At 42.2% G+C, this 26,935-nt stretch overlaps 1 protein-coding gene and 1 pseudogene across 1 annotated transcript in view; both read left to right on the forward strand.

Annotated features, from left to right (window-relative positions):
- LOC123486435 (DENN domain-containing protein 5A-like) overlaps positions 1 to 18,437 on the forward strand; it is a 44,910-nt gene extending 26,473 nt beyond the window's left edge. The window contains 21 exon segments of the mRNA XM_045217748.1: positions 3,081 to 3,395; positions 5,095 to 5,310; positions 5,548 to 5,782; positions 5,948 to 6,037; positions 6,745 to 6,895; positions 7,020 to 7,113; positions 7,475 to 7,579; positions 8,165 to 8,296; positions 8,560 to 8,712; positions 8,850 to 8,937; positions 9,025 to 9,109; positions 13,887 to 14,015; positions 14,530 to 14,651; positions 14,891 to 15,036; positions 15,141 to 15,259; positions 15,518 to 15,699; positions 15,979 to 16,061; positions 16,329 to 16,452; positions 16,567 to 16,735; positions 17,598 to 17,626; positions 17,629 to 18,437. Coding sequence (XP_045073683.1) covers positions 3,081 to 3,395; positions 5,095 to 5,310; positions 5,548 to 5,782; positions 5,948 to 6,037; positions 6,745 to 6,895; positions 7,020 to 7,113; positions 7,475 to 7,579; positions 8,165 to 8,296; positions 8,560 to 8,712; positions 8,850 to 8,937; positions 9,025 to 9,109; positions 13,887 to 14,015; positions 14,530 to 14,651; positions 14,891 to 15,036; positions 15,141 to 15,259; positions 15,518 to 15,699; positions 15,979 to 16,061; positions 16,329 to 16,452; positions 16,567 to 16,735; positions 17,598 to 17,626; positions 17,629 to 17,780 — 2,919 coding nt within the window. The 3' untranslated portion in view covers positions 17,781 to 18,437.
- A 1,246-nt stretch (positions 18,438 to 19,683) lies between these two features.
- LOC123486432 lies at positions 19,684 to 26,245 on the forward strand (annotated as a pseudogene).
- The last annotated feature ends 690 nt before the right edge of the window (positions 26,246 to 26,935 follow it).

Here is a 26,935-nt window from a genome sequence, read left to right on the forward strand (position 1 = left end):
TTTGTTGTTTTTGTCGGTTGTTAAGTAAGTCAAATAAAAGAATGTACGCTTATCACGCTGCGCCTTGGTCCGCTTCATGTAACGATCGTGACAGTCATGCACAAAGTAGATATCCTAACCGACTTGCCAAAACTATAGTTTGTTAACAAGAAATGTGTGGAGTGGTTGAAAAACGAGTTTTAATGACTCCAGTGTATGTAAACTTCCGACTTCAACTGTATACACGCATGTATGCACACACACGCACCGCGACTCACACACATACACACACACACACAAATACAAATATATTTTTTTGATTAATGCATGGAATTATTTCTCGAGGGTTGTATACCTTTTTCATTTCTCTCCTCTCCTGTCCTCCCTATTCCTTCTCTCCAAAAGGCATTTTTAATTGGAAACATTCAGCTCTAGCTGAAACCATTTAGTTGGATTCCCTCAGCCCATCCCTCTTTAAATGCAGCCTGTCAGAGCGTTAACAAGTCATTTCTAATCAGATTGCTATGCGGGAATGATGTGTGTGCTGAGAATACTAACAAAGACTTCCCTCTGGACACTCCTGCCAACCCCATCTCCTTCATCTGCTGTCTGATACACCCAACAAAGTGACGGCGTGAAATTGGCTAATCTGTAGAGAATCACAGGGCCTTACAACTCAGATTACAAACCATCCCTCGTTCCCTAGCTCTCCAGGCTTGTTTTTGTCCTTCGTTTTGATTAACAGTCGTTTTACCACCTAATTTACATAAAGTAGGTACATTTTTTATCAATTTACTTATACACTGCTCAAAAAAATAAAGGGAACACTAAAATAACACATCCTAGATCTGAATGAATGAAATAATCTCATTAAATACTTTTTTCTTTACATAGTTGAATGTGCTGACAACAAAATCACACAAAAATTATCAATGGAAATCAAATGTATCAACCCATGGAGGTCTGGATTTGGAGTCACACTCTAAATTAAAGTGGAAAACCACACTACAGGCTGATCCAACTTTGATGTAATGTCCTTAAAACAAGTCAAAATGAGGCTCAGTAGTGTGTGTGGCCTCCACGTGCCTGTATGACCTCCCTACAACGCCTGGGCATGCTCCTGATGAGGTGGCGGATGGTCTCCTGAGGGATCTCCTCCCAGACCTGGACTAAAGCATCCGCCAACTCCTGGACAGTCTGTGGTGCAACGTGGCGTTGGTGGATGGAGCGAGACATGATGTCCCAGATGTGCTCAATTGAATTCAGGTCTGGGGAACGGGCAGGCCAGTCCATAGCATCAATGCCTTCCTCTTGCAGGAACTGCTGACACACTCCAGCCACATGAGGTCTAGCATTGTCTTGCATTAGGAGGAACCCAGGGCCAACCGCACCAGCATATGGTCTCACAAGGGGTCTGAGGATCTCATCTCGGTACCTAATGGCAGTCAGGCTACCTCTGGCGAGCACATGGAGGGCTGTGCGGCCCCCCAAGAAATGCCACCCCACACCATGACTGACCCACCGCCAAACCGGTCATGCTGGAGGATGTTGCAGGCAGCAGAACGTTCTCCACGGCGTCTCCAGACTCTGTCACGTCTGTCACATGCTCAGTGTGAACCTGCTTTCATCTGTGAAGAGCAAAGGGCGCCAGTGGCGAATTTGCCAATCTTGGTGTTCTCTGGCAAATGCCAAACGTCCTGCACAGTGTTGGGCTGTAAGCACAACCCCCACCTGTGGACGTCGGGCCCTCATACCACCCTCATGGAGTCTGTTTCTGACCGTTTGAGCAGACACATGCACATTTGTGGCCTGCTGGAGGTCATTTTGCAGGGCTCTGGCAGTGCTCCTCCTGCTCCTCCTTGCACAAAGGCGGAGGTAGCAGTCCTGCTGCTGGGTTGTTGCCTTCCTACGGCCTCCTCCACGTCTCCTGATGTACTGGCCTGTCTCCTGGTAGCGCCTCCGTGCTCTGGACACTACGCTGACAGACACAGCAAACCTTCTTGCCACAGCTCGCATTGATGTGCCATCCTGGATGAGCTGCACTACCTGAGCCACTTGTGTGGGTTGTAGACTCCGTCTCATGCTACCACTAGAGTGAAAGCACCGCCAGCATTCAAAAGAGACCAAAACATCAGCCAGGAAGCATAGGAACTGAGAAGTGGTCTGTGGTCACCACCTGCAATAACAGTCCTTTATTGGGGGTGTCTTGCTAATTGCCTATAATTTCCACCTGTTGTCTATTCCATTTGCACAACAGCATGTGACATTTATTGTCAATCAGTGTTGCTTCCTAAGTGGACAGTTTGATTTCACAGAAGTGTGATTGACTTGGAGTTACATTGTGTTGTTTAAGTGTTCCCTTTATTTTTTTGAGCAGTGTATGATTTATGAATTACTTAGATATCCCATTGATAAATGCTAAATGGTTATCATTAAACATTATTCATGCTTAATGAATTTTCTTAAATAAAATGGGTTTGTGTTTACTTCTTAATAATTTAGAGGGTAGAGAGTGTCCTTTGTGAGGACAAACAGCCTTCATTAACCATGTTGTAGTTTACCCATGCTTTTACAGTTGATCAAAACACGTTGCTTTACTACTGTTCACAGCAAGGGCCCTTAAACATAGAGCCTGGAGGAAGGGTGCTGTGTGTGCCAACAAGCTTTTACACATCTTGAGCCGGTCCAATAGAAAGAGCTATGACGCATAAAAAGCCGGAGAATGTATAAATTGATGACCTAAGTCAATCTCAATATTGCCTTATTAATCCATGCCTACATTTAACCCCTAATACTCTTAAGATGAAAGGCAGCATGATCAACAATGGAGGGCTGATCTTATTCAAAAAAGTAGTTTGTTCCATTCAGAATATCTGTTGATATTATATTACTGTCTTCAGTTAATATCTTGAACTCATCCACATCTTTTCTCACTATGCCTCAATTGGTACTGCTCTGCTTTAAGCCACCTAGTGGAGCGAAGTGGTAATGGTTCTGCTATAACGAGAAAATAACTGTCACTCAGTTGGTTTCTCTCTGGTGTTCTCTGTTTCACCAACATGTTTACAATGAAAGCTAAACAAGACCGCCTGTCATTCCAGGCCAACTTGTGTTTCGTGGACATCGACAACCACTTCATCGAGCTGCCAGAGGACCTTCCTCAGTTCCCCAACAAGCTAGAGTTCATCCAGGAGATCTCTGAGGTGCTGTTGGCATTCGGCGTGTCTCCAGAGGGAAACCCGCACCACAGCCAGGGTCAGGCCAAACACCGGTGCTTACGCTCCACCGACATGGTCACGGACAGACGCAACGGCAACCTGGCCAGCTCGCCCCTCAACTCCTACCTGCTGAGGGAGAACGAGACCATCGCCAGACTGCAGGCCCTGGTCAAGAGGACTGGGGTCAGCCTGGAGAAGGTGAGAGCAGGGCCACGGTCATCCGTTTGACTGGAACATATTATTCTAGATACATAGTCTGCATATACACTGAGTGTACAAAACATTAAGAACACCTGCTCTTTCCATGATATTGACTGACCAGGTGAATCCAGGTGAAAGCTATGATCCCTTATTGATATCACTTGTTAAATCCACTTCCATCAGTGTAGATGAAGGGGAGGAGACAGGTTAAAGAAGGATTTTTAAGCCTTGAGACAATTGAGACATGAATGGGCAAGACAAAAGATTGAAGTGCCTTTGAACGGGGTATGGTAGTAGGTGCCAGGCGCATCGGTTTGTGTCAAGAACTGCAACGCTAGTGGGTTTTTCACGCTCAACAGTTTCCCGTGTGTATCAAGAATGGTCCACCACCCAAAGGACATCCAGCCAAATTGACAGAACTGTCACACTCTTTTGAAAATGACTAAGGTGTTTGTAGAGCAAAGATACTGTAGTGCTGGGAAAGGCAGTCTATGAGCTGCCCATGTAAGGTTTCACCTCATCAGCTGCTGCCTGCCAGCTCCAGGTGTTCTGTGTTCAGCCCTGGTGACGGAGGACGTCTACTACATTGCCATCAACAGAAAATTGGCGCCCATACAGAACCTAATTGCCATCTGGTTTGAACACGACACAGAGGGCCGTTGGTAATATATGGTAATGTTTCAGCAAAATCACATTACAGACCAGTGAATGGATAAATTAGCTTTTAACTACCGAGAGTAGGTCTCTCCAACTCGCCATATCTCTAGGAGCCCACAGTAAGCAGCTTATGGACTAGTAGGGGCTAGCGTTAGCTTTCTATGAAGAGATTGCCCTGCCCTGGTAGTCTGCTTTTAGCGCCCCAATTAGTGGGTAAGGCTTCAGGTAGGGTCATTGTGGCCATGTCCCACATTAAGGTAACCACCTGATTTAGGATCAGTGATGTAGAGCAATGAATTAGAGGAGGGCTCAGTGGGTCACATCCCTGCCATCTGATCTGGGCTTCGTAGCCATTACACATCTTCAAGTCTGTGCAGACACGTATAGGTGACTCACTCACTGTGTCCTTTTGTCCTGCTCTTGCATGTTGAGATCTGCAACTGTGTCACACTTTGATTGTAACAGAGGAATGTGTGTGTTTTCAGTTTTTTTTTCTCAATAAATCAAAACATCTCAGACTTCCTCTCCCATGCCCCTATCACTGCTCCAGCAGCCTGTGCTAACATGGAGATAAGATCATGTGTTAGAAACCCATACCCTCTATGGCAGGAGTAGGCAACTAGAATCAGCCGCCGGCCCGATTTTTGTCGGAGCGGATGTTCGGGGGGCCGGAACATAATTATAATAATTTGTACACTGCATATTGACCACAACTAAGCCCAAGAATCTCAAATATAACATATATTTTGATTTGTTGAACACTTTTTTGGTTACTACATGATTTCATATGTGTTATTTCATAGTTTTGATGTCTTCACTATTATTCGACAATGTAGAAAATAGTAAAAATAAAGAAAAACCCTTGAATGAGTAGGTGTGTCCAAACTTTTGACTGGTACTGTATATCTATATTTTATAAACTTCACTCATTGGTTGGTTTTGGCCCGCGGGCCGCCTGTTGCCGACTCCTCACTCTCTCTATTTTTCTGTGCTGTGTTTTCCTGACCCCCTGTGTTTCCTCCCCCTCTCCCTCTTCCAGCTGGATGTGAGGGAGGATGCCAGCAGCAACAAGGACCTGAAGGTGCAGTGTGATGAGGAGGAGCTGAAGATGCACCAGCTCAACATCCAGGTGCGAGAGGTCTTCGCCAACCGCTTCACCCAGATGTTCGCCGACTACGAGGCGTTTGTCATCCAGCCCAGCCAGGACAAGGAGTCCTGGTTCAGCAACAGGGACCAGATGCAGAACTTTGACAAGGTGAGATCAGGGACTGGATTCCCTATATAGTCCACTACTTTTGACAAGGGTCCCTAGGGCTGTTGTCAAAAATAGTGCACTATATAGGGAATAGGGTGCCATTTGGGATGCAATCCCACTCATGACACTGAAACATTCATTTGAGTGGAAGTCTTCAGTAGTCTTTAAAGCTTTTCATATTAATTAGCCCCCAGGAGTCCTCACTTCATTTTGTGATGTGATTTTTGTCCCTTCCAGGCCTCCTTCCTCTCTGACCAGCCTGAGCCCTACCTGCCCTTCCTGTCCCGTTTCCTGGAGACTCAGATGTTTGCCTCCTTCATCGATAGTAAGATCCTTTGCCATGATGACGAGGACAAGGAACACACATTGAGGGTGTTTGACTTCCGCGTGGACAAAATCCGCATGCTGAACGTGCGCACGCCCACTCTGCGCACCTCCATGTACCAGAAGTGCACCAATATCGACGAGGCGGGTAAGAAAAGAGGAAACCCATTTTCACACCGATACTATTAAGGGATCATTGTCTCAGATGGTGCAAGATACTTGTATGTTTTTAAGACACACATGTCTCAAATCGTTCCTCACTGATTTATTTTAACCTTTCTTTGCTAACAGACGTAACTGTTCTCGTTTTCAGACAAACTCCTTAAAAAGCGATATGAGAAAATCGATTTTGTCTCCCCTGAACCTCACTCCATCGGGTTAGAGAACTACAAGGCTCACCTTAGTAATAATCCGTCCTTATTTCCCCTTGGTGGCAGGTTATTGTTTGTGCTTGCAATACATTATGGGAACAATAAGATTAGAGGGCATAGGTTTTTCTTCTACTCTGTCTTTGGGAACAGTCAGTAGCACCTGGAATAATTCATGTGAAGATTAATTTTTTCCATTAACTATAGATTATTTCAAATTTCTCTCTGTAATCGTATGATTCATTGAATGCATTTCAGTTATGTACTAACCTAATACATTACACAGTTATCTACACAGTTGTAATAGTCTTAACTATGTAGCCTGCTGTCATTGGTGCTGATGATGTTGAGGGTTGGGTCAGGTTAGGGATGCAAAATTCCGATAACTTTCCAAAAATTCCCAGTTGGAAGATTCCCGGAATCAGAAGGGAATAAGCAGGAAATCATGAATCCTCCAACCAGGATTTCTGAAAAACCTGACAATTTTGATAAGGTTAATGGAATTTTGCAACCCTAGGTCAGGTGATGATAACTCACAGCATGGAGGTGTGGTGGTGAGGGTAAGGAGTCAGAGATGAGATGTGGAGTGGTGAATCTATGTGACTCCTCAGTGCTATGACTCATAGGCACTCACAGAGTGTCTTAACGATGACATAAGACTGTTAAATCCTCCATGACGGTTGGTGCTAAAGGATCTGCTTTGACAGTACCTCATCCTCCTCCCCTCTCTGTATCACCCCAGAGAAGGCCATAGAGATGCGGGTGGTTAAGATCGACCACACGGCACTGCATCCCCACCTGCTGGATATGAAGATTGGCCAGGGTCGCTACGAACACGGCTTCTTTCCCCGGCTGCAGTCTGACGTGCTCTCCACTGGACCCATCAGCAACAAGTGAGGATCACACCTCCGCAAGAGACACTGATTTACATACTGAAGAAATATGTTTGTTTTGTCTCCATCTTTGCTATTTGGCTTTCGTGTCTTTCTAAGTGAAGTTATTTTGTTTGTATGTTAGATGGGCGAAGAGGAGTGCTCCAGCACAGTGGAGGAGGAAGGACAGACAGAAACAGCACGCTGAACACCTTTACCTGGACAACGACCAGAGAGAGGTGAGAGGACATCAAGCAGCCCTAGGAAAACGGGATTAACATTCCCAAACCATATTCACATGGATTTTGTCTCTCTGTTTTTGTGTTATTGTTAGTTTCTTGTCGATTTCTTCCTCACTCTTCTTCATGGTTTGTGGTATTCACTTCTAAATCTCTAACGTCTGGAACAATTGAATTAAAGTCTTGTTTGTCCATTATCTCTGTTACTCTCTCCCTCAATTATTTTCTCTTGGCCTAACCTCTCTTTCTGTTTCTGTTTATCTCCCTCTGAAACCTACTGTCTTCCTCACATCTACCTACTTTCTCTTACACACTCTCTCTTTGGTCTCTCTCTCTCTCCGTCTCACACACACGCTCCCAGCATGTGGAGTGTTTGTTCCCGGAGCTGCAGCTCCTGCTGTTTCTAGACTACTACTGGCTCTCGCAGTCCTTCAGGCCCTGTCTAAAGTCTGTGACTGTGGATGTGGTATGTGTTGGCAGTGGGTGGGGCCTGAGCCTCACACTACGTCCACATGGCCCCTCCCCCCATGTGGGTCCTCACTCCCTCCTCCTCCCAGCATCACAGCTTTACCTTATACTCCAGATCACTTTCCAGGGTTTCTTCTCAGGTTTAGGGTTTCACTTTAGGGTGCACTTAACTCAACATTAAGAAAGCAATATTTAGATAGATTTGACAGCATCCAGAAAACACATGGCACTGACACGCCTCCCAGGATGGATGTTGAGGTCAGAAAGGTAAAGGACAGAAACACATCATCCATCATGAAATGACCTCAGTACAGGCAGCTCAGCTCATTATACAACTGACTCAGAGCTCCTCCCTCTCCCTCCTCTGGAATGATCAATCCCTCACTGTAGTAGTTACCAGAAATCTGTCCACTGTATGCACTGTATACATTTTTGGTTGGTTGCCCAGTGATGTGACCCTCTGTGTTTATGTGATGATGACCATTGAGCCAGATTGATTACTCTCCCTTGGTGTATAGCCTACTCCACGTGTGTCCTCTCTGACCCTGTCCTCTCTGACCCTGTCCTCTCTGTCTCATAACAGAAATACATCCAGGAGGCCAGGAACCTGGGCACTACCATCCGGCAGCCCAAGCTGTCCAACCTCTCCCCCTCAGTCATCGCTCAGACCAACTGGAAGTTTGTGGAGGGTCTGCTGAAGGAGTGCAGGAATAAGGTACAGTAAATACTAGTCTACATCTCACTCTTACTCAGACATAAAACGATTGCAATGACCACTGCAGTAGACTATCACATGGATATTGAGATACGACACCTTCAGTGAGTCTACATTAGTTTCAATGTCACTCAGAAGTATTCTGATGTCAATGACCATTGCGGTAGACTATCACTTGGATATTGATATCGAACACCTCTAGTGTCAACCATCTGGCCTCCAGAGATGGTAATCTCCCTGTATGGTGATGTGTGTCCCTCCAGACCAAGCGCATGCTGGTTGAGAAGATGGGCAGGGAGGCGGTGGAGCTGGGTCATGGGGAGGTCAGCATTACAGGCGTGGAGGAGAACACACTTATCGCTTCCCTCTGTGACCTGCTGGAGAGGATCTGGAGCCACGGGCTGCAGGTCAAACAGGTCAGTACACACACACACTCACACACACACTAAGTATGATATAAAAACAGTATATATACACACTAACACACATGTATGCATTTAGGTGCATTCAATGCACATTCATTCATTCCCACATCTCCATCTTCATCTGCCAGGGTAAATCTGCCTTGTGGTCCCACCTGCACCACTATCAGGAGAGCAAAGAGAAGACGGATGCAACGCCAGCCGGTTTGGGTCCCCCAGGTAAGCCACTCATTGAATCCTGAAATGTGATAAATGGACGGTGATGTAAAGCCATAACCACATCCCTCTCTCTCCTCCCCACATCAGGTCTCATCCACAACACAGAGAGACGCAAGTCTGACGCTGGCGCTGCCTTGCCCCCTCTCAAGGTATCCCTGATCAGGGACATGAGGTGAGTCTCCTCATCCATTCACCAGGTCTCCCACAGTATCAGTATCAGTATCTTCAGATGCTCTACCTCCCGTATAGACACTATTTGTCAAGTATCCTCGTGAATATACATTTCAAGTCATATGGTCTTGAAATTATGGATGATTGTAAGGGGAACGTTGCAAATGAAACTATACTATTCTGCCTGTGTTGATTGTCCCTTCTGTAGTGGCAGAAGCGGTTCAAATGTATGCCTTCGTACCTCTACGTACTTCTTTGAAAATGACCATTTCGAATCAAGGTGAGATAATGATTGATTGATCATACCGCAGAATGCAATGATTTCCAAGTGTTTTCACTGCCATCTTGTGGCCCACTGATGAAAAACACTTTCAGTCACAACAAAACATTATCAATGATTCAGGACCATATGTAGTGGAAAAATACTGACATCAGCCTCATAGCCATGCATCTCAAGCTTTGCAGCAGGCATAAACACTTGATTTCCAGCTATGTTTAAAAAATATGTATAATATATACATATATACACCAGTGTTTCCTCTGGGAAAATGTGTAGCAGTGGGGGGAAAGGGACTGAGGAGCTCAGTTCTGGTGTCTTTTTAAAAGGACATTCTACTCCAAAATGAAATAAAATAAGTATGCTGACACCATCTAAAATAGAATTTCCACCTCCAGAAATTAGCCCAATAACACATTGGTAAATTTATTTGAACATATTGGGCCATGTACAGTATATAGCGTATGCATGGTCCATATTATCACATGCATATTATCAGGTATGCTATTAGCAATAAACATTATCACCTTTAGCCCAACTAATGCAGCAAAGTGCAAATGCATAGGCTGAAGCATGGGGTTGCCTATCTGCATTTACCCTATTGGGCTAATCATTAGCCAGATCTCAAATGTGATCTTTTAACTAGTTATTGTCATATTGATGAATTTTATGTCCCAAAAAACGTGCATAAACACTGAATATAATGTAGGCCTACCTGTTAGGGTAACTTAGGGTAACTCGCCAATGGGGGTAAAAAGCCCCCTGCCTGTACTTCTCACAGAAACCACTTCATGTCACAATTTTCCCCCCAACACTTTCCCTGGTTTCCACTACACTTGCTCAACAAAAAATATGATCTGTCTCATCACAATTTTAAAAGTAATTCCAAATAAATAATTTTGATGTAGCGAGGCTTTGTACCCCAAGTCACCCTACAATTGACCCGTGTTACATTTAGCCCCACTCTCCCCTATGCACTCACTGCCCATATTTAGGAGTTGAGAAATAAATAAAGTAGGAATGGAAAGCTGGGATTCCCCTCTTTATAACAAAAACCATTAAAACTGCTGTTTAGCATAGAACACAACAACAAGCCAACTAGGTAAATAGATAAACTATTCTACTATGGGGTTGTTAGATTTTTCTATGAATTACTCGTTTTGTTTGCAGAGGAAAAGTACAATGTTCTAGCATCTTTAAAATGCACCTCAGCAGAAATATCTTTTCATGTTCCATATTTTTTGGCTTGCGTGGCGGCAAATGATTTTGCCGTGGCGCAGCACCACAGCAAAATGAGTGCAGAGGAAACACTGATATACACACTGTACAGCATATACTGAATGCTTAGCCTTCCATCTTTGTGCTCTAATTGATCAGACTTAACCTACATTCCTCATGGTCCTCATGTCTGGCCCCTCATGTCTGGTCCGAATGCTATACTAGCAGTGTCGATTTTAGCGGACGTAGTCAATATAACTATTTGTTCAGCACTTTTGAAATGTACAGCGACAGAATTCAGAACATAGGCCGTTCTTACAGTATCCTCCCCTGTAAACCAAGTCAGAACCGTAGGATAAATAAAAGGGGGCATATAAGCAGACAATGAAAGCTCTTACAATATTCAAAGATTACATTTCTCTAAAACAGGCTATAGGCTACATGTGCACCACCAAGTCAGAACAGTAGGCTAAGTTATGAGGGGGAAAGGGACCAAATTATTAGGGTGAGGCACATGGGCTACTAACAGCTTACTACATAACTTACACTTAGTATTACTTTCTTATCTACAGTATACATATCTCCCTGGCATATTACATCATTTATGCAGCGGCATACAATACATTTTTGGACTCACCTTGTTGTGCTGTGCTCACTTGAACAGGAAGGTGGCGCGGCGGTCCTTGTGGGGAAATTTTGTCATCAAACTTTGTCATCAAAGTCTGGCATTCTCTGGTGCTTTCAAGACCATGACGTCAGTGATCTTCAGGTCGGAGCTCTAGAAATAAGTCCTAGTTCCCAACTTGGAATTCCGAGTTGGATAACCGTTCAAAACGTTCCCAGTTGTCTTGAACTCACTGAAGTCTGAGATTTCCCAGTTCTGGGTTTCCAGTTGTTTTGAACTCACTGAAGTCTGAGATTTCCCAGTTCCGGGTTTCCAGTTGTTTTGAACGTGGCAGAAATCATGCTGGATTGACAACATTAATGTTTATCCTTTTAAGCTTGGAAAAGAGACCCTTAAACCCAGACATGGACCGCACACCCACTCCACTGAATAGCAGGCTAGTGATTGCTTTGCAACACTTGCAGTTAGCCACTGATTCCTTCAAAACCACTCATTGTTGAATTTGCGATTTCCAACGTGTTGTGTAATGTTTATGGCCGATGAGCACCGATACATTTTATCTATAATTTGTCTTCATATGACAAGGATTGAAAAGGATTTGCCAGTAGATTGTTGACATGATTCATGATGATGACTGCTTGTCTAGCTTGCTAGCTAATATTTTGAAAGTATGATGTTGACATGATCAGTCCAATCAAAGCTACGGTAGATATAACGTGATTTGAAGTCATTTTATCTGTGGCCAATGACCTTGAGCCTTCTTGGATGGGCACTTCTAATGTAACTGGCAGCACCCAAGGGGGCTTGACTTTTTGAGCTCTCCCCGTAGATTTTGCGGTGACATAGTTTTCCCCATGAGTGACAGAACTCTGAGCCAAACACGGCGCAACTAGAGAACATTAACAACCCCTATACTCCGTATTTTCCGCTGGCTGCCCCACCAACACAGAAAGCACTGAGCTAGGCTGAAACACCTGCATTTTGGAGCTGCCTTACTCAAGAAAGCAAAAAAGAGACCAAGTTTGTATGCGTCTTCATTAACTCAATGATTGTTTGCAAACTGATATGTGACATGTATTAATGCCAAAATAACATGAAAAACAGGCAACAACATTTATATATAAATATATATATATATATATATATATTATTTTTTTTATAGCTAAACAGGTGGGGCTCAAAACCCCACCTGACCTGAATGACGGGTCGCCACTGTATACCAGTATGATTGTTCTGAAACACAACCACACTAGTTCATTTAGCAGACACTTTTATCCACACTAGTTCATTTAGCAGACACTTTTATCCACACTAGTTCATTTAGCAGGCACTTTTATCCACACTGGTTCATTAAGCAGACACTTTTATCCACACTAGTTCATTTAGCAGACACTTTTATCCACACTAGTTCATTTAGCAGACACTTTTATCCACAGTAGTGCTCAGCCAGGCTGAGAGGAATCCTGGAGTAGGCAATAGTTTATGAGATGCATTATGTGTTAAGGCAGTCAGAGACCATTGTCATGTCTACAGTGCACCATAGCCAGTGGTGTTGAGTCATGCAGGACGTCATTCCTGGTGTGGTGTGAAGTAGGTGGTAAAGAGAACTGGGCTAATCTGTGTGACAGCATGTTACTTCCAGCCTGATTCCCCTGCAGGCCCCTGCAGACCAAGCCAGGGAGAGCGGGGTCTGGCTCAGGGCAATACCAGGCAGCTGTGCAGTAGTCTGTTGTAGAAGTCTACTCTGATCACATGTCTGTACAGACACACACGTCTTCTTTCCAAGGATCCAGAATTTTCCATTGATGCTTTTTCATTTGTGCTTTGTCGCATTGATATACGAGCACATTTTAATTGATAAATATTTATATTTGGGTATCTTTACTTTAAATGGACAATAAAGGTTGACCAGGTTGCTTCATTCTACATAACGACTTTCATATTTACCTTGCTGTGCACTTCATTATTCTACAATGTTCTCATTTCTATTTCTGTTCTACAGGAGGTAGATTTGTGTAGTCAGTCTGCAGATTACAGATAACCATTGTTTTCTTACAATACCATTCATGCAATAACAATCTGCATTGTGAATGTTGATATTTTGCTCTGTTGCCATGGGAAACAGAGTGGAGTGGAGGAAATTGGGTTAATTCGTGAGAGTGAGGGGAGAGGGGGAGGAAAAGGGGGGATGTGAGAGGAGGAGGGGTGCATAGGGAGCACTTATAGCATAGACAGTTCAGTGCTCACTGGCAGAGGTGGAGTGGAAGGGAATGTGTCTGGACATGGAGGGCATGATAGTGGCTGGGAGCGATGACAGGAGGCTGGCTTAAACACCAGGGAGTCTGGGGCTGGCTAAGGCTTCTTCCTGGCTGGGCTGACTACCCCTCTCTCAGCCCTGCATGCTCTGGAATCCAGGGCCGTGGTGAAAACAACATGCAGCAGACATCTATCACCTTGTTCAGAGGGACTGTCGCTGCTCTTCCATCTTCTCATATATTAGGTTTGGGGTTCTGTGCTCACCTTGGCCAAAGGATGCAAAACATGCTACAATATTATAGACCATTTCTGAAAGGATGACTGTTTGTGTATGTGTGTATATGTGCATTTGTGTGTGTTTTTCTCCTCTGACCTCTGTGCTGTGTACTGTATCCTCCGTAGACACATCCAGAACATTGGGGAGATCAAGACAGACGTGGGCAAGGCCAGGGCCTGGGTGAGGCTCTCCATGGAGAAGAAACTGCTGTCCAGGCACCTCAAAAAGCTGCTATCTGACCATGAACTTACAAGGTGAGGAAAACAACAAGGACTAGTATACAACGAGCATATCGAGCTAAACACAAATGTTTTTATAAGAGCCTCTGCCTCAGTAATTGGGATAATACCCCATTCCCTTTAGGTCAGTCTCCTCATTCATCCTCACTCATTTATATTGGAAGGTCCCACTCAGTCTCATACACATGAATCAACCTGATGTCTGAAAACTATGCATGTATAATATATGAGCTCTTTTGACAGATCCAAACGTCATAGTACAATCACCTATTAAACATTTACAATTGTTTTCATAATTGATGAGATGGTGGTGAAGTGGGTCACGTTCAGGGAGATTCATTATGGAGGTATTGCATTGGGACCATTCCTTTAACATTCTCCAGTTGTTTACCAAGGAAAACACATAAATCAGCTATTGAATCAGCCTTTTAGGCTCCAGACTTTTTTATTGTTCAATCTATAATCATTACATCATATGCTAAACTGATTTGTTTTTGTGAAGTTTTTGTTGCTTTTGTTTCTTTTGCAGGAAACTATACAAGCGTTATGCTTTTCTGCGCTGTGACGATGAGAAAGAGCAGTTCCTGTACCACCTCCTGTCCTTCAACGCTGTGGACTACTTCTGTTTCACTAATGTCTTCACCACCATCAGTGAGTGCCAGCAAATACCATACAACCTGGCCACGACACTGAACACCATGTAACCAGAAGCTGGGTAGACTTCATTCAATTAGAGTAATAGATTCATTAGACTTCATTCCTGGCTAAACCGTTTTCCTGGATTTGAGATGCTTGCTGAGAAATATACTGAAGACAGAGGTAGCTCTTCTTGTGACCAGACTGTACTTGACTGAGTGATTTCAGGTTTCCCTCTCTTCTCTGTCCCACAGTGATCCCATACCATGTGTTGGTGATTCCCAGTAAGAAACTAGGAGGCTCCATGTTCACAGCCAACCCCTGGGTGTGTGTGTCTGGGGAGCTGGCTGAGACCGGGGTGCTCCAGGTCCCCAAGCACACTCAGGAGATCACCTTTGAGGTTGGTGCTCCCCTCAAGATTTAATATTCTTGGTATTGATAATAATATCAAGATATATTCACCTTAACATGACCTTTGCCCTTTGCCTTCTCTCTCTGTCACAGTGCCAGAACCTGGGCAAGCTGACCACAGTGCAGATGGGCCATGATAACTCAGGCCTGTACGCCAAGTGGCTTGTGGAGTATGTTATGGTCCGGAATGAGATCACAGGGCATGCTTACAAGTGAGTGAAAGATTTGGTAGCAGCTGCCTTATGCTAGAGATTTCAGTAGCATCTACTCACAAGAAAGACCCTGTTGAAGCTTTGGCTAACTGTTATATTGTACTGTGTGTGTTTGTGTGTGTGTGTGTGTGTGTGTGTGTGTGTGTGTGTGTGTGTGTGTGTGTGTGTGTGTGTGTGTGTGTGTGTGTGTGTGTGTGTGTGTGTGTGTGTGTGTGTGTGTGTGTGTGTGTGTGTGTGTGTGTGTGTGTGTGTGTGTAGGTTCCCGTGTGGCCGGTGGCTGGGGAAGGGGGTGGACGATGGCAGTCTGGAGAGGGTCCTGGTGGGAGAGCTAGTGACACCAAACTCAGAGAATGAGGACAGAATGTGTCGTACGCCCCCCATGCAGCAGTCCCCTGGGATGATGAGGAGGTTCGTCACCATCTCACCAAACAGCAAACCAAGTGAGTGACCATTCAAATACACTGCAAAAATAGACAATAAAAACCAATAATCTTCAACAAGGGACTGCACACACCGAACCGAATGCCGTTCGTCTGCAGTTCTTTCACCGTGGTGTGTTTTAGGGACCACACTCGGTTTGCGAATTACGGCCGGCACTCTGTTCAGAGGTACTCTCGGCCGGCAAACGCTACCGGTGTGTCCGTGCCTTTAGATCACTTTTGAGGGTCTTGTGTCTGCTGGCATGGACAGATATTGTCTGACTCTTTCCCATTATCCAGAGTTGAACACTGGTCAGATCCAAGAGGGAGTGGGAGAAGCCATCAATGGGATAGTGAAGCACTTCCACAAGCCAGAGAAGGAGGTGAGAGACACAACCCCCCGCCACATTGTCTATTATTCATCACAGTGAAGGAGACAGTGGGTCCTCTGTCTGTACACTGTCTGTACACTGTCTGTACACTGTCTGTACACTGTCTGTACACTGCAGGCAACACTGATCATAGTCTCACTCACATGTGTTCCAAATGAACCGTTTCATATGGCCACAACTGATGTGTTGGACCAGGGTGCTTTGAAAAGAGACAATATCAGTCACACTCTTTTTCTTTCCCTGTCTGTTTTTCTATAGAGGGGCAGTCTGACCCTTCTGCTGTGTGGGGAGTATGGTCTAGTCTGGGCTTTAGAGCAGGTGTTCCAGCATGGCTTCAAATCCCCACGCCTCTTTAAGAATGTCTTCATCTGGGACCTCTTAGGTAAAGCCTCCAATACACAAGCATTACACCTGAATATATACAGTATCTTCCGTGCCATGCTAATGGATGAGGTTGCTCTTATCGATGTCTTTTGTCTGTGATTTCTCCTTATAGAAAAGTCACAAGTGTACTTTGAGAGTGCTGAGCAGAGGGAGGTGACTCCAGATGAGAACTGGCAAACCAGAGTACGCCACTTCTGCCGCTTCATGCGGGCCATCAACAGCACATCTAGGAACATAGGCAAGGATGGGAAGTTCCAGATGCTGGTGTGTCTGGGTGCCAGGTAATATCTCCTCTGTAGCCTCACAAACACACACAGAACAACAGCTATCATCAGGAACATTTTAATGGGAATTCATTGTACAGCACTAAATGTCCTGGTCAAAAGGGCAAATGAGATTGTTTGAGATGTTTTACAAGACATCTTCAATTCAACTGAAAGAGAGGTGTTTTCATTATCTCTCTAATAGCAGCACAGCATTTATCAATGCGATAACAGAGTGGGCAGCTTCGTCCTTTTCTGTAGCGCTAGCGTGATCCCTCCTCCGCCTCCTGCTTCAGTTATTCTCCCTCACACTGTGTGTCTGCCTATCATGTTGGGCATTGTATGAGTGTGTGTGTATTTGTGGAGGTTGTATACATAGAAATACAATTCAATTTTTATGGTTGTATAGTCCCACCTTAAGCTTCCACACACTAGTTCAAAATGTACAGTATATATCCTACTAGTTGGATATTGATTAAGGCAGCCCCCCGCACCTCTCTGATTCAGAGGGGTTGGGTTAAATGCGAAAGACACATTTCAGTTGAATGCATTCAGTTGTACAACTGACTAGGTATCCCCTTTCCTTTTCCTTCGTTATGACAACTCAGGCTTCCTCTTTCTCTCTCTCAACCCTTTGTGGCAGAACAGGGCTCAAATGCACCTGCCACTTCAATGAAATACCTTCTCTTTGTTCTTTGTCAGAAATCTTTTTAAGTGGCACATAGCGAGACCAGACATGCCTAAATGCAACGTAAATAATACCTCAGTCATAACCAAGCTTGAGCCCTTCCTATCCTGTCTTTTAGCAGGTATGAGGATTTACTAAAAAAGTTCCTGAAGTCAGTCTGTTAAACTTCCTGTTTCTCTCTGCTCTTCCTAGGGACCATTTGTTACACCACTGGATCGCTCTCCTGCAGACTGTCCAATCACGGTGCAAATGTACGAGGACACAGCACTGATAAAGGACCGCTCATTGGTAAATTCTCTGATCAGAGTGCTACAGACTTTGCAGGAATTCAACATTACCCTAGAAGCTTCACTTGTCAAAGGGATTGGTATCTAGGCCGTCCTTCGTTTGCACCAATTGGACCTGACTAAGGAAGACTGTTAGGGACCACTAAAGAACAATTAAACCTTTTTATGCGGAAAGAGACTTGAACAATTAAGGCACGATTTCTGGCTTATATTAAAGCTACTGTTACATTTGCCATATATTAAATGCAATGAGCCTTTCAAAATGTGTTGTTATTTCTATCCTCAACAATGTTGCTGTTAGACGTTAAGAATATGTTTTCTATTACGATCCATGATTTTCACATTGTTGAAGAAGATAACCCACCTGTTCTATACTGCTTTATTGAAAGCTAAATATTTTCATTGTTATTGTGAACTGCTGACAATGGCTATATTCTAAAAAAGGAAAACAAGGAACAAAAATTGTTAATATATTTTCGGAGAAGAACAGTATTATTTTGATATGTCTGTCAAGTTGCTTGCTCTGTTCTAATTCTAACTGTCATAATGCAGAGCTTGAAGCAAATGATGTAGAAGTATGCTTTATAAGTATGAATATGACATGGTATAGATGTTTGTGAAGGGTGGAAAACTGATTCACCTACATCAATATGACAGTGTGTAAGTTTGGATCAATCCCCCTGGAAGTACCGTAGTATGCAACTCTTCTATATGGAATAACTTGGCCTAAGAAGAGGCTCCTGGCTCCCCGTGAATAAGATAATGTATCGTATGCTAGTGATGCACAGTATGTATTCAGTTGGAGAAGTATCAGTATACGGCCATGTCAATGCTTCACACTTGACACACAACTCTTCAACAGTACAGTACTTATCATAACCATGACTTGGAAAGTGAGTCATTTTATAAAATGACAGCCTTCATGTAAATACCTGTAACCAGTGCATCCTTCTTTCCAACAACTTCTCATTATTCCTCACCTGTTCTTCCCATTCCTGGCAGGTTTACAACATCATGTCTGTTCAGTAGGGAAAATTGTATGAGCTTATTGCCAGTTAAATTCATAATGAGTGGTACATATGGTTGCTATAAAAGGCCAGATTCAAAATAGAGCAAACAATTCTCCTCTGAACTGTTGGCGTTTCTGCTATGCAATATAATCCACATCACACAAAAAAATCAACCCAAGATCTAGATGAGAATCATTGGACCTCGTCCATTTTTCTTACTGTGCAGCATATGATGATGAATAACAACAGCAGTTTGATAGAAGTAGGTGTGAAGGATGTCTTTCCTGTGCCAACGTCTGGATTGTGTTGGTTGTACTATTCCATGTACAATCGACATGAGCATCTTGGGAGATATATTTTTGTTTTTCAATACTGATTTATTGACATAGCCGTATAATGTAGTGTTTACTAAGTGAGGAAATGTGTACAGTGTAAAAAATATATAAAGAATAAAATTACAGAAATGCATTAATATGGATATGTTTATTATATTTTATTATAGGATTATAACTGACTGGAATGGGTACACTATAAATTGCTATATGGTTATTGATGGTATTGAAAGTACACTATAAATTGCTATATGGTTATTGATGGTATTGAAAACGCCCCATATATTTCCCATATGTACTTTAGAGCATAAAGAATAGCATTTGACCTATCAGAGAAATCAAACACTGATAACAACAACAAATGCTGGTTTTAAAATGTAAACAAACTCATTCGCGCCATTTCAGATACCTGTTTTTTTTCTTGTCCATTCATACGTTGCTGATACGATGCTTGCTGGGACATGTAGTCTCGTGAGGTGTTACTACATAGGATTAGGCGGAAAGCATTTCCATACTCACTACTACTCCCAGAATTCAATATTATTAAATACCATGCATAGTGTGCTCCCATTGGTTGAATTTGTGTTCAAACAGACATGTTACACTCCTAATATGGTGTTTCTACGATGGGACACTTTATTTTCATGTTTTTTTATGCTAATGACATTCTAAAACCCAGCTGTATGCAGCAGTAGTAGTAAGGCATGCGCAGTGTGTAAAAAGACAACGGCGAAGATTCAAAGTTTTTGTTCGGTAAGTCCAATGTTATTTACCTTTTACATTATTTGCATTTAGAAATTAACGTAAATACTAATGTTTTACAGATATTACATTTAATTTCAGTCTGTCGCGTGCGAACTATATCAGCAAGGGGGTCATTGTAACAATGGGAGAGCATGGATGTGGAGCGTGGCGTGGTAGCTAGCTAACGTTAGCAGGCTAGCTAACAACAATAGTCAGATTGCTATTTGGCGCTCTCAGCGGGCGAACGTTTGAATTTAAAGGGAAGGAAACGATATAAATGATTGTGCGTGTTAAATATTACAATTTAATTTAAAATTATAAAACAAGCCAGTGTCGCTCAATTCACTTTTTTGTGCCGCTTTTTTTTTTTATGACTTCGGCCGCTTTTTGTTTCTTCACTGAAAGGAGTTCTCCTTCCCCGCTTTTTGTTTCGGATTCCCCAAGTAACGTTAACTGAGAATCACTTTCCCGACGGGAACATATCAGTTTTAAACACAGATAAACGATCAACATTGCAATAAGAAAAGCATAGTTACTTTTCATTACCAGCGACCCACTGTTCTAATTTGTCGAGTATTTGTAGTAGCCATGTTTGCTAGCGATGGCGTCATTACATTACTAGCGGGGGTTGCCAGATGCTGCCATTCTATTTTGGTGGATTGCTTGCAAGCAACAATCATACAATGACAGTTTTGGCAATGTACCCTTGGTGTATTGTAATCTACTAAAGGGAATAGCTAGTTTGCAATAGTTGGCCAGATTTAGTTGTGTGAGTCTGTGCTCAAAAACCCATTCAACCAATTTCATCCTTTGCCAAAGGCTTTGGTTCCTGTCCCGCAAGCTTTGGTTAAAAATAGTCTACTCCAGTCAAGAAACAAAAAATGAGATGGGAGTCGCAGCCTATAACGTTACTTGTGTATGCATAATAACCGGGACGTCTAGCTAGATATAACACCTGTGGCTAAGTGATTGCCATTAGTCGGTATAGTAGCTTGCAAGATTGATAAAAGGTGTATCTAATTGCACAGAAGGAATGTTTTGTGTGTGTGCTGAGTATCGTTTTTTTTGTGTAGTTAAAATCGTCAATTAATATGAGAAAGCTTGTCTCAGGTGAAGTTATGACATCATAGATAGCTGAAATTGTAGAATAAGGCTTCTAAATGGAAATAACCCAATGTTTTGACCACATGTGGTGACCTGCCCCTTTCCACCAGGGAAAGCATTACAACAGTAACATAACAGTGCTATTACTATTCTGCATTAAATGGATGCCATCCCTTTTGTAATCTATTTGTTCTTTCTCTGTAGGTTTCCCATTGATCATCATGTTTGGTTTTCACAAGTCGAAAATATATCGCAGCCATGAAGGATGTTGCATTTGCAAGACCAAGTCCTCCAGTTCACGCTTTACTGACAGCAGCAGATATGAAGAAACCTTCAGGCTATGTTTTGGGTAAGCATTAAGTCTTAATGACATGATAACATTGCATTAATCAAATACTTCCTTTTTCGGGACGATTAAACCCTACGCACTTTTATTTCTGTATTGTATATTGTAATTCATGTTAATGCTGAGTTTGCACCAGTTTTTCCCCGGTGATTGTATGCAATAAAAGGTCAAACGAGTGATGGTCACCAGATTGAATTAGGAAGATGGCGTACCTTTATTATTAGGATGGCGTACCTTGTTTTTTTTGCTGTCTGAAGAACAGTGATGTTAACTTTGCACTGGTTCAGAATATGATTTAATATAGAAGTGTTTCCTCTGGAAAAATGTGTAGAAGTGGGGGGGAAAGGTCACGGAGTGGGGGGGAGGAGCTCAGTTCTGGTGTCTTTTTAAAAGGACATTCTACTCCAAAATGAATTAAAATAAGTATGCTGACACCATCTAAAATATAATTTCCACCTCCAAAAATTAGCCCAATAACACATTGGTAAAATTATTTCAACATATTGGGCCATGTACAGTATATAGCGTATGCATGGTCCATATTATCACATGCATATTATCAGGTATGCTATTAGCAATACAAATTATCACTTTTAGCCCAACTAATGCAGCAAAGTGCAAATGCATAGGCTGAAGCATGGGGTTGCCTATCTGCATTTACCCTATTGGGCTAATCATTAGCCAGATCTCAAATGTGATCTTTTAACTAGTTATTATCATATTGATTAATTTTATGTCCCAAAAAAACGTGCATAAACACTGAATATAATGTAGGCCTACCTGTTAGGGTAACTTAGGGTAACTTCGCCAATGGGGGTAAAAAGCCCCCTGCCTGTACTTCTCACAGAAGCCACTTCATGTCACAATTTTCCCCCAACACTTTCCCTGGTTTCAACTTCTCTTGCTCAACAAAAAATATGATCTGTCTCATCACAATTTAAGGCATTCCAAAGAAATTATTTTAAGGTACTAGGCGTTGTACCCCAAGTCACCCTACAATTGACCGGTGTTACATTTAGCCCCACTCTCCCCTATGCACTCACTGCAAATTGCAGAGCATAATGTGCTTCACCATGCTTCACCATGCTTCTGCTAAAAAATTGGGTAGTTCACGCATATTTAGGAGTTGAGAAATAAATAAAGTAGCAATGGAAAGTTGGAATTCCCCTCTTTTTAACAAAAGCCATTAAAACTGCTGTTTTTGCAATTGCAAGAATTGTGGTGCATTGACTGCTTGTCAGAATACATGTTTCCCTCCCTATGGCACTTATAGCATGAATGCGCCACTAGAGGAATATTTATCTAGCATAGAACACAACAAGACGACTAGGTAAATAGATAAACTATCTATTATGGGGTTGTTCGATTTTTCTATTAATTACTTGTTTTGTTTGCAGAGGAAAAGTACATGTGGAATGTTCTAGCATCTTCAAAAAAAAATTTACATTTTTGTTTTCTTTCAAAAATGCGCCTCATTAGAAATATTTTGTCATGTTCCATATTTTTTGGGTTGCGTGGCGGCAATGATTTTGCCGTGGGGCAGCACCACAGCAAAATCAGTGCAGCAGAAACACTGATATATAAGTTCATCTTCTGTCACTGTCTGTTATGTAAAGACGTTTACTGATTTGCTTGAGGTGTTGTTGTTTTATCATGTGCTTATGTGTGTTTTCATTTCCATGATTATTTATCAAGGTTGTCAGAGGATCGTGTGGGAGACATCTGCAATGCCTGTGTGCTGTTAGTAAAAAGATGGAAAAAACTGCCAAAAGGCTCTAAGAAGAACTGGAACCATGTATGCACCATATTTTATTTTATTTTAGTTCAATGAGGATTCACTGTGATTGTTCATGATATTGATGCTATGTGGAAGTTGAGTGATTGACATGTATTATATGACATTAGGTTGTGGATGCAAGAGCTGGGCCTGGCTTCAAGCTAACCAAACCCAAGAAGATGAAGAACAGTGATGGGAAGAAGAAAAGCAAGCTGAAGAGGCTTCACAAATTCAAAAGACAAAGTAGGTCACTTGTCTTGTTAAATCAACAAAATTATAGCATATAATAGCACACCTTCCAAATGTTTTAACCATTGAGTTTTACTGCATAAGTCTTTGTTTCACTTTAGTGTGTTGCCATGATGTTGCCTCTAAAACATTTACCATGAGAGAATGCCACCAAAATGGTCCTGTTTGTCCTTTCAGACTCTGATGCCCACAGCACGACCTCAAGCATGTCTCCATCCCAGTCCCCCAGTTACGAGTCAGATGACGGCTCAGACGTGGAGTCAAACAGAGGCGCCCCACTCCTTCTGTCTTTTCCTTCCTGGACCGTTCTTACTGGAAAAGGTATGTCAATGAAGTATATGAAATTGAAGTCTGTCTGGAAAATCTAAATTTATTTATTTTAGTACTGTAATTTATCTGGGACAATTCTGCAAAAAAATTGTTTGCTTTTTGGACAAACTATTGAATGGATACTTCATCATCTTCCCTGTAGGCAAAAGGTGTGCTGTGGGATTGTCTACAAAGGGCGTTTTGGTGAGGTGATGATTGACCCACGTCTCTTCAAGCCCTGCTGCAGCTCTAAGAAGCAGGAGACGTTGGTTCCCCTTCCCGCCATTCACCCACCGCCTCTCCCGCTACCGGAGGCCCTGAAAGAGGACTGGTGATGGCTCTTGAGCACCCCCTTGGGGTGTCCATGGCACCCTACAAGTTGTCTCCAGTGGCAGACTACCCCCAAAACCATTCCCTATTAGTTCACTGTGCATTTAGACGGCTAAATGATTTTCCTATTTTTGCTTTGTTGTGTGTATTTTTTTATTTTATTATATAGAATTAATGTTCATATTTTTTTTAAAGAAAACTAAAAAAGAACCAAAAAAATTGTTTTGATAAAGGCATTAGTTGTACTATTTATAGGATGAGGAGGCAGAATTCTATTTGGCCTTGAAGGGCACACTATCCAGGTCTGATTTAATTTGGTTTGCAACATTTAAAGCTTATTTTCTGTGTTACGGTTACCAGCATTTGTATATATTATGTTCCTTTTGCCAGCATCAAGTCTGTTCTTTTTTTATTCTTTTTTTACAGCTGTCTAATTGGCAATGAAGTGTTCATGTGCTGATATGCAAGACTCTGCCAGCTAGATTTCTAAATCCAGCTTATTTGCATTGATGGAATGGACATTTGAAGTGTTTTCTTATACTTGTGTTCCCCTGACACTCAAGCAGGGGTATTAGATTTATAGCATCTTAATATATAAAGGGCTATGGGCTATGAGAGTTAGGGGTCTTCAGTGAGTTTACACAGTATGAATGGCCTTTTAAATGTATACATGCATGCGTTGTCTCACTCTTTCCCACACATTCATGGTTTGGCAAGCACTGAGTAGGATTGTACATTGTCAGATTTGTAAACACTCCGTATCATGAGCTTATCAATTGCTTTTCCAGCATTTTCATGCAAGTGAATCACATTAGATTGAGTTAACTCAAGCATGCAGAACTCATCTTTGCCTTGGAATGAAAACCAGCAATTATTTATTTGTCATTTGTATAGTCTTCCATGAAATGAAAATGCACATTTTATAACCATATGTTGAAGTGTTCTTGTATATACACTTGTGAGTGTTTTGTCCTTTTGGCCATGAGAACCATTTTAAATTACAGGATTGACAACTCTTTTTAAACCACTAAGTGTGTACAGATATGAAAATATTTAGATTGAGGCATTCTTTTATGGCATCACTTGCATTCATTGGCCAATAAGTGGCTAGCCTAATCCCCAAGTTTGTTACAACACTTCAGGAGGGTTGTGTTGGGTAAGGCACAATGCAGCAAAGATTTTGCAACCGAATAAGAAAATTAGCTTTCTGTTATTGGAAAACTTCTGGCAGTAACTCTGTTTTGTGCCTGCTGAATACCACCCATATCTTTGTCCTAGAAGATGAGTTGAAGGCCACAGGATGAAGGCAAAAGCAATACTTACACTATTCATGTTCTGTGTTTGTTGGCATCTTGATATTCTGTTATTGAACATGTATTTTATGTTTTTTGTTTTGTTTTGTTCATCTACAGAAAGCAAATCAAAGCTGAGACTATGCAGACATTTTGAATGTGAGAAATGACCTAAATGTTAAAGGAGCAATGTTTGTAAGTCCATCTCCGCCTCTTATGTTATTACCAAATTGTTTTTCAGTGGTTCGTAAAAAAAAAAAAAAAAGAAGCTATATTTCATATTTTTCATAATCATAATGGAACTTTGCCTCAAGGGACAACATAAGTTTCTGGTTAGTGGTCGGGTCAAACCAATAAGATGTGTACCTCTGTTAAATAATGCTCAGATTGCACCGTTTTGCAGTAAGTGGCAATAATTATTATCAGTTTGTTGTCAGACATGCAGACAGGTAGTCTGAGTGCCAGTCTGTTTGTTCCATCATGCCAACTTCTTACTCATTGTCATGCCAATGAGTTTGCAAGAGCACAAACAGATCTGGCACCTGGCTAGTAGACAGGGTATCCTGTTGTGCAATGTTATTTATTTGCTGTAACTGAACTTCCATCACAGCAGAATGGTTTGTGTCAATATACTGTATGACCTTGGTTTTCAAAACACTTACTTTTGTGTTGCAGGTTAGTTGAGTATTGAAAATATGTATGTGATTCTTAAATAATGTCATTAAAAGGAGAGATGCTGCTTCCTTTTATCAAGATGGAAATTCTAAACTGTTTTTGTATATAGGGAAATGCCTTTTTATTGGCGTTTGCATGGTACATTTGATCATATGAGGTGTGCCTTATATAAGAATGAACGTTCCTTTTACATTATGAAATTCAATCTGTCATTTAATATTTATTTATTTCAAATCCATTTGTAAAACTGATGCTGTTAATTGAACTGTTAGGACCTTCAAGTCATTTTCATATTGTGCACTTTGGATTTTTTTCTTTTCTATATTGTTATTTTGTATCTCAACAACTACATTAGTTCTGTCTTGTAATAAAACACAAAATATAATTTTTGCACCTGCGTGATCTCATTTCAACCGCTGGATGGTACTCAAACCTTAACACTTGTTTAGTCACGGTAGAGATTGGAGAGAGGGTTGGTTTAATTTAGAGCAATGAATAATGCATTTTATGATGAGTTGAACTTGACCGCCTTTTTCCACTAGTTCAGTATAACAGCTCACAACTACAGTATTTTAATTTCGTCACCAGTACTCTTAAGAAGTGACATATCTGAGAAATGCCAACCCACTTCGTGAAAGTACGCCTAGCGCCACACAGGGGAGCAGTGCGCAGAATCAATGATCATAGGTAGGCCTACGAGTCTGTTGCCCAAACCTCTCATTTTCATTTGGATAATCGAATATTGAGCGGGTAGGGCGCCTTTGATGTTGAACACTCAAAGGCGCGTGAAGTAGCTTGCGTGAAGGCTTCTTCAATATAATGCCGCATTCACGTCATGCTAACCTAGGCGGAAGAGTCGGATCCCGAGTTTCCCATTTGGAAGGTACCAGAATCAACCAATAGGAAGCTCCACGCAAATAATTTACTTTCATTTTAACTCTGAGGTCCCGAGATTCCGACATTGCATGAACGCGGCATAAATCCATGTTCCAATGTCGATTGCCTATTTAATGTCGCGTTCATCTCTTGTCGGAAACTCGGTAAATGTCAGACTCGCTTAAACTGCGTTCACATG

This window comes from Coregonus clupeaformis, unplaced genomic scaffold (assembly GCF_020615455.1).
Source record: "Coregonus clupeaformis isolate EN_2021a unplaced genomic scaffold, ASM2061545v1 scaf1216, whole genome shotgun sequence".
In the NCBI taxonomy this organism is placed as follows: domain Eukaryota; kingdom Metazoa; phylum Chordata; class Actinopteri; order Salmoniformes; family Salmonidae; genus Coregonus; species Coregonus clupeaformis.